The following is a 14,511-nucleotide window of genomic DNA, read 5'->3' as shown; positions in this document are numbered from 1 at the left end:
GGTGAGCTGCCTGTCGGGCACTAGGATCCGCCACATAACACAAGCACTCAGGTCACTCCAAGGCAAGTACAAATATGACTCAGTTATTGTCCATGCTGGTGTGAATGACGTGAGACGTACCTCCCTGGACTACATGAAAAGAGACATAGAGGAGCTCTCAGAGCATGTAGCCCAGGCAGGTATGACCCTGACCTTGAGTAGCATCTTACCCTCACCAAGAATGATGCCACAATATGAAGACAAGATGATCAATTTCAACAATTGGCTTAAGTATTGGTGTCATTCAAAGGGGATCCAATGCCTGTCAGCCTGGGATGACATGCTCGACAAGCCATGATGCTTTGCTAGGGACGGCTTGCACCTGTCACCCCTGGGCTTTTGGATATTGGCAAAGGCTCTTGCCACCCCCATAGTGCCTTTTTCATGCAAGGCTCAAAAGACAAGCCCACCTCCATAGGTATCACAAGGGATAAGAAACTAAGAGTAATGCTACTCAATGCCAGAAGTCTAAACCTCAAGATGCACGCACTCAAAACTCTCCTTAGCATGGAGAACAGCGATATCTGTGCAGTAACAGAAACCTGATTCAAGGCTCCTGAGAGCACCCCAGCACTACCAGGTTATACCTCATACCATGCTTTTCTGCCCCAAAACTTGGACCAAACCACAAAAGGAGGGGGAGTATCAATATTCGTCAAAGATACCCACACCTCCAGGTAGGTGGCACAGCATGAAGCATCAGAGACTATCCATGTGCAACTAACAGTGGGTAAAACTGCCTTCCAGTTTATAGCCTGCTACAGACCACCCTCCCAAACTCAAGAACCCCACTCGGCCTTCCTGAGAACACTGGAAAATATGAAGCTCTCTCCAAACACCATTATATTGGGCGACTTTAACTACCCAAACATAGACCGGGAGCATTACTCTAGCTCCAACACCCTAGCCCAAAGGTTCCTAGAATTTATAAACTCAAATGCTATGGAACAACTTGTTACCACTCCCACAAGAGGGGAAAACATACTGGACCTGATCATCACCAACATGGGGGCTCTATGCTCCAGACCAGAAGTGTATCCCTCACTGGTAAGATCAGACCATAAACAAATCTCACTGGATATTCACATCCCGACCCCACCCCCTGCCCAGAAAACCACAGTGAAAAACTTCTCTAAAGCAAATTTCACACTCCTCAAAACTGAGGTGGAATCTTTCAAAGCCCCCGGGCCTGTGGAAAATATGGTCCAGACTGCAGAATCCTTTATAAACGCATTCTACGAACACCTTCAGGAATGCATGGATCATGCAATCCCAAATAAAACCAAGACCCAATTCTCCAAAGGCAGGCGTCCTGCCTGGTGGACTCCAGCCATAAACAGTCTATACAATAGAAGGAGGAAGCTACTACATAATAGAGTAAAATCCCAAAAAGGGAAGGCATCTCTGATCAGTATTAGCAAAAAACTACGGGCACTCATAAAATCGTCTAAGGCCAGCTTCAAGAGAAAAATTGCACATGTCACTAAGGATAATCACAAGGCTTTCTTTAGTTATGTTAGGAACTTGGGTGGGATTTCCCAGATATGCTCAGAATTAGTCCAAAATGACAAAAAATACACTGGACCCACAGACATTGCCAACATCCTAGCTGACAGGTTCAGTGCAAACCCCCCCCCCTTCCCCACCAAAAGGGCAAATATCTATCCCAGCAGAGTGCTGCCCCCCCTGACATCTCAGATGCTCAGGTAAGAGCCGCCCTCTCCAAAGCAAAAAACACAGCATCAGTGGGACCAGACGGTGTCCTGGGCTGCGTCCTACATGAACTCCAATAAGAGCTAAACCCAAACATAAAACTACTGTTCATTCTCAGTCTTACTACAGGATATGTACCCAAAGAGTGGCATACAGCAACAGTGATCCCTCTCCACAATGGTGGTGCCTCAACGGATCCTGGAAACTATCGCCCCATAAGCCTGACTAGCTTGGTCTGCAAAGCTATGGAAAGGATCATCATGGACCTCATAAATAAAGATATTGGGGACATACAGACACTGGATCCTACCCAGTTCGGCTTTAAGGGCAGATCCTGCCTCTTAAACCTGGTCGATTTCTTTGAAACAGTCACCAAGGCCATTGACGAGGGGAAGGTGGTCCACACAGCCTACCTGGACCTTGCAAAAGCCTTCGATACAATACCCACTCGGGCATTATAGATAAGCTCACCAGCTTAAATATAAACCCCTATGTCACTAGATGGGTTGCATACTGGCTCAAGGACAGAACCCACATGGTTAGAATTGCTGGAGCCATGTCAGACTCCAAACCAGTTACAAGTGGCGTCCCACAAGGCTCAGTCCTGGGACCTCTCTTGTTCGGTATATATTTCTCGGAGGTACAGGCCAACACGGGAGGACTGTGGCTGACCAAGTTCGCAGATGACTGCAAACTAGGTGCCATAATCGACTCTCCAGCCGACACAAGCATCCTACAAAAGGATCTCATAGAAACAGACAACTGGTGCCAGAGCCATGGCCTCAAGCTAAATGCCAAAAAGTGTATAGTCATCCCCTTTGGCAAAAACAAAGTGCCCACAAATTACCACATAGATGCTACTTAAATCTCCTTTTTCAGAGGCTATTTCTGGGTCGGAGGCTTCAGCCCCTCCAAGATCCCATAAGAAAAAGAGTGATGAACATTTAAAGGCCAAGTCTCTTCTTTCATCCTCTGCTGGGGACTCCCACGAACCGAGACCCAAGAAAGCTAAGCTTTCCACTTCGGATTTGACTTCTTCGGCTCCAGCGCTTTCGATGCCTAGACCTTTGGCACCGAGGCCATTGGTGCCATCTGTGGCTTCGGCACCGACTAGCATGCCCTGTACCATATCAGTACCGAGGGGCTCCTTGGTTCAGACTTCTTTACCGGCATCGACTGTTATGACGTTGATGGATTTTTTGATGCCCTTTCGGCTCTGACAAATTACCCGGCACTGACTGCCCTCTTGGCACTGACAATTCAGTTATCGGCACCGATATTTTCGGTTCCAGCCTTAGCGCCGACAACCACTTCGGTACCGACCTTATCATCGGTGCAGGCCATGACTTAGGCACCGATGATTTCCTCGGTGCAGACACCTGTAGTTCAGTCCTTTACAGCCCCGTTGTTTTCAGTGCAGACCTGCGAGGTGGGCACCGAGCTTGCTCCATCTTTGAATAGACCTGACTCCCCCTCAGCCCTGTCCGTGAAATCCCCTAGAAGTCTCTCTGAACACGACATGTTGTGTCTTGTGGATCAAGTGTTTTTGGCCAGAGGTATCCCCAGGACCTATCCTTCCTCGGGAGATGATCACCCTTTGCCAAAGACCCTTACTTATTCTCCTCCTTCATTGCCTTTGAAGCCCATTGATATAGCACAGTCTTCCCCCTATACGGTTCCCTTTACGGACCTCACTAAGGAGCCGCAGTTGCCTTCGTGGCAGGAGAGTTTTGCTACGACCCTGGATGTCAGCTGTGGCGTACATAAATTGGTGTTTCACAGCCATCCAGGGACTCCGAGTCAGCAGGCTGAGCCACTTAGGAGAGGGGTGACCCCTGTCCTGGACACTCACCCCTCTTCAGGTGGACCGGCCTTCCAGCTAATGGAGAAGTCTCTGGCGTCGACTGGCGATCCTGTGCTGTCACTCTCCCCTCCCTCATCTGGACTGCTATGGACACAAGTCGCTCCTGGCAGACACCGGGCACAAGAGCCTCAGGACATACTCCCACAGGAAATCCCTTTTGCGCTGTCTTCACCAGCTTTTCCCTCTGAGGAAGTTCATCAAAAAAGCTTGTGCAAGAGGAGTCCCTTACTGAAGACACAGACTTTGATGATGGGGAAGGGTCCCCTCGCTCACCCTCTAAGGCATCCTTTGGTGATATTCTTGAAATTTTAAACAGAGAGGTGACTGACAACCCTCGAACCCGACCTCTGAAAAGTCTGTGTTCCTGCATGCCTTTCACGCCCAGCCCCCTACCTCCTGGGTTACTCCACCTGCCGATGAACTGGTCTGGCTCGTCGTGCAGCGTTCGTGGAAGGCTCCTGACACCATTGAGGCCATTCCCAGGGGAGGCCAGATAAACTTTTGTCCCCTCCTGCTACTGACCCTCATTGGTCCAAAGGTCTTCCTGTAGATGCTTTGGTGGTGGCGGCTGCAACTAAAAAGTATCTGGTGGAAGAAGAAAGCCAGACTGTCCATCCGCCCAACAAAGAGTCCTGGGCTCTGGACAGAATAGGGAAGCGTACTTTTGCATCAGCGACCTTTGCAATCAGGTCCCTGAACTATATGGCACACTTTACCAGGCTTCAAAGAGTTTTAATTTCTGAGCTCTCTGAAACTTTGGCTGGTGCCGTGTCTGATGAGGTCCATGACAAAGTGGCCTCTCAGCTAGCCACCTTTGAATCGATATCTAACTCCTCCATGCGCCTGATATCTCACGCATCAGAAGGAGCAGCTAGAGCGGTGAGTTCGGGCATTGTTCTGAGACGACACACTTGGATGCGCTTGTGTAATTTCACAGAACCCTTCAAAGCTTCCTTTCTCAATGCTCCCATTGAAGCTTCTTCATTGTTTGGACCCAAGGTTAAAAGCACACTGGCCAGATGTGAACAGGACGGCAAGACCCTTTCTGACGTGGGCGTCCGTTATTCTTCCCCTCAACTGGCTTTCTCCATAAACCAGAAGAGTGGGAAGATATGGTACAAAAGTCTCAGGGTCCTTTCCATGACACACAGGCCGAGTTCTCCCCTAGAGACAGAGGGCGAAACTCACAGGGAAGACACCCCTTTTGGGGCAGAGGGGGGGGGTCCACGTAACCAGTGTTCCAGGGACTCTTTCCCTGGCCAGTCGTACCAGCGATCCTGAAGAGCAGCCCAACTGCTTTCCTCTGAAAGTGGTTGGGGGGGTCGTTTCTCTTTGTACCCTTCTGCCTGGCAAACCATCACCACCGATTCTTGAGAACAAAGGATAATAACCAGAGGTTATCATATTCCCTTCGATCTTTGTCCCACTTCCCCAACAAACTTGCCCGAAGTTCCACCCAGTCAAAGGGAAGAAGCAGCATTAGAGATATCAAAGCTACTAAGAAAAAGAGTCATCCAAATAGTCCCTCCAGACCAGATAGGATCCGTATTCTACTTAAGACTATTTTTGGTGCCAAAGAAAACCGGGGACTGGAGACCAATTTTGGATCTCAGTGAATTGAACAAGTTTGTAAGAGTACAAAAATTCCGGATGGTCACAATACAGTCTATTCTTCCACTTTTGGAAAAAGACGATTGGATGTGCTCGATAGATCTTCAAGATGCGTACTACCACATAAAAGTGGACAAGCCATCAAGAAGATTCCTTCGCTTCCGTGCGGGAGCCAGTCACTACCAGTTCACTGTACTGCCCTTCGTACTCTGTACAGCCCCCATAGTGTTCACAAAGAGCATGGCAGTCGTCACAGCTCACTTACGACTACAAGGATTCCAGGTGTTTCCATACCTAGACGACTGGCTCATCTCCGCCCCCACCAGACATCTATTGGAAGAAGCCCTGGCGTACTCTCTCCTCTCTGCAGAAAGGCTAGGCATAACCATAAACTGGTAAAAATCCAGTCTCAACCCATCTCAGTCCACAGAATTCATAGGGGTCATCTTGAATACAAAGAACTGCAGAGCATCCATTCCAGAGCACATCATTCTAAGGATAAAGCAACAGCTGATCCCAATCTTTTCAAGGGAGAAATCCACAGCTCACTCTGTTCTACAGTTATTGGGTTCCATGGCATCCTCCATCTCCATTGTCCCCCTGGGCAGGTTTCACATGAGGCTTCTACAATGGCTACTGCTCACCCAATGGTATCCCTTTCAGTACCCTCTTTCAGCCAAGATTTGGGTAACTCACAGGTGCAAATGGGATTTAAATTGGTGGATGGCCCACAACCAGTCACAATGGTCTCGCCCCTTCTCCCCCCAACAGCCCAAGGCTGCAGTGACCACGGACACCTCCCTGATGGGGTTGGGGGCTATGTCAGGGACAGACCGTCCAAGGTACTTGGTCCGAAATGGAGGCCCATCTGCATATAAGTGTTTTAGAGCTGAGGGCAGTGCTTCTGGCGTTGCAAGCATTACATCCCCTGCTGCCATCTGGGGCTATTGCAGCACAATCAGACAACATGATGGTCTGGTACATCAACAAACAGGGTGGAACAAAATCTTACCCACTCTGTCGAGAGGCCATGAGGATATGGCAATGGGCGATGGCTACCAACAGTTTTTTTCTAGCAACACATTCCCAGGAGTTCCAACGTGATAGCAGACAGACTCAGCAGGTACAAGTCCCTGAATCCCTCGATAGCGGCAGAGATTTTCAACCGCTGGGGTCTTCCTTGCTGTGACCTCTTTGCGTCCCCGATCAACTACAAATGCAGCAATTATTTTGCCCTGATTCCCCCTCCGGGACAGTCACCCAGGGACGCTCTAGTCCATGATTGGCCCTCGGGTCTACTTTATGCATTTCCACCTCTCCCCCTCATTCCCCAGTTTTTGAAGAAAGCCCGCCGGTTGAAGAGCAAAGTGATCCTCATAGCACCATATTGGCCTTGTCAGATTTGGTTCCCATTCCTTTGACCTCACCTGCTAGATCAACCGTGGATTCTCCATCCAACCCCAGGGTTGATTTCCCATCCGCAGAATCTGAATCACCCCAACTTGGACAGCCTGAAGCTCACAGCTTGGCTCCTCCAATTCCCTTGATTGCCAGGCAGAATGATCTTTCTTTGCCAGTACGTGATATTCTTATTTCATCTCATAAGTCTTCCACCAGAATTACTTATCTAAGCAAGTGGAAAAGATTTACTTTTTGGCTGAAAGAAAAACAGGTAGATCCTTTTTCAGCACCAGTGTCAATAGTATTGGAGTATCTAACCACCCTTTTTCAATCCGGTCTATTGGCCTCTACCATTAGAATTAATTTTTCTGCAATATCTAATTTCTATGATGGTGTCCAAGACTCCTCTCTTATGTCACACAAATTATGCAAGACTTTCATAAAAGGTGTGAATCATCTAAAACCCCCTTTAGAGAACCTACTCAACCATGGGACCTGTCATTAGTTCTACAAGCTTTGACAATGCCACCTTTTGAACCAGCTTCTTCTTGCGACCTCCAATACTTGTCATGGAAAACCTTGTTTTTGGTCGCCATTACTTCTGCCAGACGTATTTCTGAGCTTCAGGCCTTATGCATCGAGTCCATATTTGATTTTTCATAGAGATAGTGTCATTGAGAACTTATTATTCCTTTCTGCCAAAAGTGATCTCTGAAATGTCCATTAATCAAACCATTGAATTGCCAGTTTTCTTCCCCAACTATTCAAACAAAGGAGAGTATTGCCTACATACCCTAGATATTCACAGACAAATTTGCTTCTGCTTGAACAGGATTAAGGCCTCTCGTAAATCAGACCAGTTATTTTTGAACTATTCTGGACCTAGATTAGGATGTGCTGTTGCTAAGGTCACATTGGCTAAATGGTTGAAAGACTGTGTGACCTTCATTTATAGACAACGTAATATTCCATTACCTACTACCATAAAGGCTCATTCTGCAAGGTCGGTGGCAACTTCTGCCTTCCATGCCAGAGCTTCTTTACATGACATTTGTGCAGCTGCAACTTGGGCTACCCCTCATACCTTCATCAATCATTACAAATTGGATTTGGCCTCCAGGGGAAGAGCATCTTTTGGTTCTATGGTGCTCAGGAATGTCTTTCCATGTGAGCCTCCCAGGAATAATGAATACCTACAAATTGCCGCAAATGCCTTATGCTATCCCATCTCTCTCCTTATTAACAGAACTATCTCAGAAGGCAAAATCCCTACCATATGGAAAGTATCCCACATCATCCCTTTACATAAAGGTGGATCTTCTATTGAGCTTTATAACTATCAACCTATTGTCTAAGATAATGGAAGAATGTATTCACAAACAATTACTTAATCACCTACTACAATATAACCTACTAGCTAACTGTCAACATGGCTTCAGACCATTCCCTAGCACAGCAACTGCCCTACTATCCTTCACCGACTCTATAAATAAAAATCGTAACAATAACTCTTTTTCCTCTGCACTTTTTATTGACCTGTCAAAAGCCTTTGATATGGTTAACCATAACCTACTTCTAGATAAACTAAAGGCCCATTCTCTTGATCCACAAGCATTAAAATGGTTTAGGTCATATCTGGAAAATAGACAGCAAGCAGTTCTTTGGGATAACAATCTGTCTACATTACTTCCAGTAAATATTGGGGTACCCCAAGGCTCTATCTTAGGTCCCCTTCTTTTTTCCTTATTTATTAACGATCTGCACATGAACATACCTCAAGCCACCTGCATTCAATATGCAGATGACTCCACCTTAATCTGTACAGCTAAGAACATAGCTTCTCTCCAGTCCCTCACCCAAACTGTTTTTCAGAATGTTGAAAACTGGTTCATGCAACACTACCTCCTCCTAAACTCCAAAAAAACAAAACTACTGCTATTTTCTCCAACTCTTAAATCACCTAAGGCATTCTTCTCTATAACCTCTAACAATGCTACCAACATAACCCCAGATACTACAACCCGCCTACTAGGTGTAACAATTGATAATTATCTCAACTATGATGACCACATCAACTCCACCATAAAATCAGTTAACAAAAAACTTGGTACCCTCTATAGAATTAAACCCTTCCTTACCCCTTCTGCCAGGAAAAACTATTGCCCAGACCCACCTAATTTCTACCCTTTTCTATGCCTCTGCTATATACACTAACCTATCTAAAAACAACCTCTCCAAACTTTCCACCTGTTATAATAGCATAGCTAGATTCATCACATGCTCCCCCTTTAAAACTCACCACTGCCTCAACCTCAAAAACCTTGAATGGCTAGAACTGCAGAACCATATACTCTATCAACAATTACTTATTACTCAAAAGACCCTATACCACCCCAACAACACACCTATCCTCACTAATATGATTATACCATACAAAAATCTGACTACACTACGCTCTGCTAATAAGCTCCTAGTTTCCTCGATTAAATCCAACAACAAAGCTGGTGACTCTCTCTTCACAAACACAGCAGGTAAAAACTGGAATCAGCTTCCTTCTGAATTATCAACCCTTGCTTCCACTTCTTTATTTAAAAAACATCTTAAAGAATATCTTAAAACTCATTGGCTTTGTCCTTGTGCTAACCCAGACTGATATATTTTTCACCTTCCTGCTCTTACCCCTATTCCAACTCCTCTAACCTATGCCTCCAAATCTAGTTACTACTCTTTTCTTCATAGTAAGAGAATAAAATATGAGGGCTTTTCTCTCTTATTTGGTATTGCTCATACCTACTATTGTGTTTAGTACAATTTTTTATTATAATTTGTAGTACAACTTTTATTGCTTGAAATGTTATTATTATAATTTTTCTTTTGACCAATGCTACCACTGCATTATGATTTTGAATGTCTTTTATATATTGTTAAATTTGCCACTGTTCATTCTTGGAGCTTTTCTCCCCGGGCCTCTACTGAAAATGGACATATATCCAGTTAGACTAGCCCAGTCAACAAATGTAAAATAAATAATAAATAAATAAATAAATAAAGGTAGCTGGGGACTCTGTCCCACAAGTAAGGAATAAACAAGGATTAACAATATCAGATAAAGAAGTTATGTCTTACCATAACGTTCCATCTGTATTATTGATCCTTGTTCAGTCATTACGACCCTCCTTCCCCCTCCTGTGGCTTCTAGTGGATCTCACCATCCGGTTCTGTTAGGTCATTTGACCAGAGGTAGCCTCTACCTTCTTTTGACATGCAAACTCAGTCTGAGGTAACATGGAGAGGGGAATTCTGAGTAAGAGTTTTAGCTCGAGAGGTTGTAGCTGACACGAGCTTGTAAGATGGCCGGCTCAGTTCAGAGGTCAGAACCGATACCACATGTAATGACTGAATGAGGATCAACAGTATAGATGGAACGTTATGGTAAGACATAACTTCTTTATTTCTTACTGTTGCTTTGTTCTGTGATATGCCTAGATGTGATCCAAGTGTCCTCTCAAGCATATTTCTTACTGTTGCTTTGTTCTGTGATATGCCTAGATGTGATCCAAGTGTCCTCTCAAGCATTTCTTTTTGCAGGTGAGTGTGAACTGTTGTGTCTGCATTGAATGTTAAGCTTTGGACACTGTGTATTTCTTCCTTAAAAGAAAAGACTGAATTTTTGTTTTCTTAAGCTGCATTACTAAGTCATTTACCTTTTCTTCTGTCATTTTTTTTTTCGTTCTTTTTCTATTAGTTCTCCATGCTCTTGCAGTAAGCATGGTCTGTAGAATTATCTTTTGTGTAGTTCCTTGCCTTGTCTATTTCACTTTCATGCCATACTGCTGTAGCTTAAATAAACTCTGTAAACTCAGATGTGCCTTGCACAAACGTTTTCTGAATATTTGTTAGTGTTTATAGCCTATTTGCACCCCATTTTCTTTACCATAGACATACACATAACATTTTTCAAATCCATACAGTATACCATACTAGCACTTCATTTTCTATTTGATCATAAATGTTCTTGACCTATAGGCAGCCAGTCAGTTCTCTGTTGGATCACATCTCCTGTACCATTCAGATTGGCATCTGCTTGCAACAAACACAGCTAGCTTATTCTCATTTAAGTTCTTTAATGTTGCAGCGTCTACAGCTAGTTTTGTAACATTCCAGTAAAACTCTTTTCCCATTCTTAGCCCCATTCTTATGCTACTGCTTGCTTAAAAGCTTTCATACAGGCATAGTTATTTGTGATACGTTAGTTATAAACACTATGCACTATACTACATAATTCCATAAACTTTGCACTATATTACAAAATTCCTAGAAACCTCTAATGCCTAGTTGTCTCCTAGTTATGGCATTTACTCAACTGCTTAGAATTTTCTGGATCAGGTTTCAGTGTAATTTCAAGAATGGTCTGTATAATTCAGACATGTCACTCTGATTTTATATTTGCTTTTATTTAACTTGATTTTATGCTATCATAATATATTCAGCAACTGTTATCAGTTTCTTGTTGTGCTCTGTGTGTGTCTGATTCCACAGTAACAGATCATGAATTATGCTTGCAAGTCTTCAATTAGTGTTCAACAGCTGTTTGGAATGCTTATAGTTCTGATGAAATAAATAGAAATGTAAGAAATATGTACCTTTGTAAATGTGTATAAAATGCATACAATTTGTAGCTTTCTTGATGAAACGGATGGAAAATAAATTATATTGTTGTTTAGCAGGAGTTGTGATGATAGTATAGATCAATAAGAACACATGAAACTTTTGGGAAAGAAAGAGAGTTTTAGTTATGCTTACAGAATTCATTCTGGATAGGGTAGTCTTCAAGAGAACAAAACTAGGATATACAATGAATCAACAGTGGTGCAAGCAGGTATGTTGCTAAAGGCATGTTCCCAAAGTTATGTTGACTAGGATGTATTTAGCTTTTACATTTCTGTAATTTGAGATTTATTCTATTTCTTCTCAGCTGATTTTTTATATATATTTTATTATTACACAGGACAATGGCTGATATAGTGATTGCTCACCCAGGAGCTGTCTGTGTTATTGTGAGCCTCCTCCCAAACTTGGTGGATGAACAGAACCTCGGGGTATGTCCTATTTCATCTGAGTAATGCATTGTTTTTTCCTACTAATCTGTGTTATTGTATCCCATCAGTATACTAAGCTTACTTTGTACAGTAAAGACACTGTTCGTGTTCCCTTAGTTCTCTTTGATGTTCATCATTCTTACTGCTGCAGTAGCCTTTATACTGTATTGGTCATGTCCTGCACAGGACAGAACAATTGACCAGACTCAAAAAGTTGTGGCTGCCTCCCCACACCTTCACTCTGACTGCTTATTGGACAGCCCTGAGAAAGGAAATCAGCAGTCAGAGTGAAGCTTTCTGCAGTACTTTCTTGCTGTCTTGAGAAGAAGCATCTCAGGGGCTTCACAGAAGCAGCAGCCACATTCTCACTTCATTTCTGACAGATGAGTCCTTTGTGAGGAAACTTTCCACACAGATTTGTTGCCATTTAAAAAAAATATTGTATATTTTATTTTGGGCTTTAAGTAGGATTTCCTTTTTAAGAATCCAGATATTCTTTAAATACCGGAAGTTTCATGTTAGGGACTGCTATTTTTAGTGCTTAACTAATTTGGGTGGTATGTTCGTGTGAAAATGTATTACTTGTGTAAACTTTCACACTTTTTAATAAAGTGTAATAGTGGGATGTGTTTTTAACAGGCAGGGATCATTATGAGGTATGTGTGCACTTTGTGACAATGTACCTGCCATTTTTTTCTGTATCTGTGTTTCTGACAGGAATTTAGTGTACTGTTTGTGCATTACCTTGATATGGTCTGCATACTTGAACATAAGGGTCAATGTGCTGCTTGTGAACAGTTTGTGACAGCTTATCTGCAGACTGACTCATTCCAATAATGCTTACTGGCTTTGAGACCTCCTCCTCAGTTACAGCATGGATACTTGCCCTGCACTTTGTGCACTTAGAAAAAAACTTGTCAAAGAGCCCTTGCCAACATTGCTGACTCATTCACTGCCTCAGCTGATAGTGGGTGAGGATGTAGTAACCATTTTTTATTCCTCAGAAAACTCTCTTAGCTCTCTGGCATCTTGTGTTGTAGTCCTTTCAGCCATCATGAACTGGGAACCAGCCACTTCCTTATTTGGTGTTCGTGTCTGAGCTGGGCATTGGAGAATCATCTTCTCTGTGTCTGGGAGATGCTTCTCGGGGTAGCCAGGTAAAGAAACCTTTAGACATGGCAGAAGTCTTTTCTCCAAGTCTGTCTTCAGTCAAGGTTTTTCTTGCAAAGAAAAAAATATGTTAAACACTGCTCATCTGAAGAAGGGTGTATGTTAGAAACCAGGCAGTTTTTGGATAACGCAGTGGTGCAGGAGTAGCATTGTTGCCTCACAGCAAGAGGTTCGCCGGTTCGATTCTTGGCTGGGATGCCTTCTGTGTGGTGTCTGCATGTCCTCCCTGCATTCGTGTGGGTTTCCTCCGGGTACCCCGGTTTCCTGCCATGTTACAAAGACATGCGCTTGGAGTATTTCTCCCCTGGCCTCCGCTGAAAATTGGCTCGTACCAAGTCGGACTTTCCCGGTTAATAAATGTTAAATAAACAAATTATTGCAGGCTGTTAATCCTTGTCCTCAGAAATCCTTCCCTGAGAGTAATGTCAGGAAAGAAATTCCTGAGGAAAATTTGTCAAAGGATTCTAACGTACATGTAGACAAGGGTTCTTCTCCTGTAGATTCCCAAGTTCAGTTCTTTGATTCAGAGTAAAGTTGGTGAAATTTCTTTTTTTTTCCTCAGACGATAGCTAGGATGAATGGGGTGTTTTTGTGGGAACAAGTGGATGTTCCCCTGAATTGAGGACATATTATGATATGTTACAAGTAGATATACCTCATTCCACTCCCATACATCCTGTTTTACCAGCCTTGGAGGATGTATTTAATGCTGCTTATTTGCTGTAACTTCCACGTGCGTTTAGAGAACGCAGTAGCAGAGCGGTATCGGGGCTGGGATACCTGTGCAAAGTCATAATTTGGCTGTTACTTGCGTCATCACCACAGATTAGCATAGTGTCCGGAAAGCCATAACGGAATACTCTAGCCAATATAGTTTAAAAGCAGACTAAGAAATAAATGAGGAGACGTACTTGCCTACATTTAAGATTGCATCTAGAGTAATAAGTGCTTATGGTAATCACTAACCGCACCTCTACTAGCTAATTTAATGTGAAATGTATGAACTTGGCTGATTTTTACACAAGTAGCATATGTAAATTTCAACAAGGATAAGAGGTATATGTGAGAACACTAGGACTGCACCACAACTAGCCAATATAGATAACAATAAAAGAAACATGAACGGAGAGGCTAACTCTAAACTTGAGCTTTGCCTTAGCTAAATATCCACACCTACAGCTTCTACATTAGAATTTAGGTTCGTCCTCAATGAATTAGTGTACCATTACACATACTGACTTTAAGTATTACTAAGTGAATTCATTTTTACAGTACACTACCTGAAGGGTGTTCTTAAGTCTTAAACATTGATGTAAAAGCTGCACCACCTTAAATCAGATGCCCCATATGAGTGGTCATTTATCGTAGTATTTTTAATGCTTGAGTCCTTACTTTTCTTAACGCTCCCACATATTTGCTATGTCCAAGGTCCCTGCATAAAGTTAGAGAAATCTACTTCCCTGCAATGTCCACCTAAAGTTATTGTTTCAGGTCTACGATGAAAAACATTGGGAGTGCTGTAACAATTGTAAATGTTTTGGCAGATAGCATTCATACAGGAATAATTGTATATACTTATTTAACCATGCTATGCTTTTACAACACTTATGTTCA

General features: G+C 43.3%; 1 protein-coding gene across 1 annotated transcript in view; it reads left to right on the top strand.

Moving 5' to 3' along the window:
• Positions 1 to 14,511, top strand: part of WDFY4 (WDFY family member 4) — a 4,454,583-nt gene that overhangs the window by 788,857 nt on the left and 3,651,215 nt on the right. The window contains exon 10 of the mRNA XM_044055648.1: positions 11,637 to 11,727. Within this exon, the coding sequence (XP_043911583.1) occupies positions 11,637 to 11,727 (91 nt within the window). The remainder of the gene's footprint in view (positions 1 to 11,636; positions 11,728 to 14,511) is intronic.

Source organism: Protopterus annectens, chromosome 14.part0 (assembly GCF_019279795.1).
Source record: "Protopterus annectens isolate FY-2018-M chromosome 14.part0, PAN1.0, whole genome shotgun sequence".
In the NCBI taxonomy this organism is placed as follows: domain Eukaryota; kingdom Metazoa; phylum Chordata; order Ceratodontiformes; family Protopteridae; genus Protopterus; species Protopterus annectens.
Note: the sequence above shows the minus strand (reverse complement) of the source record. Positions and strands in the feature narration are given on the sequence as shown.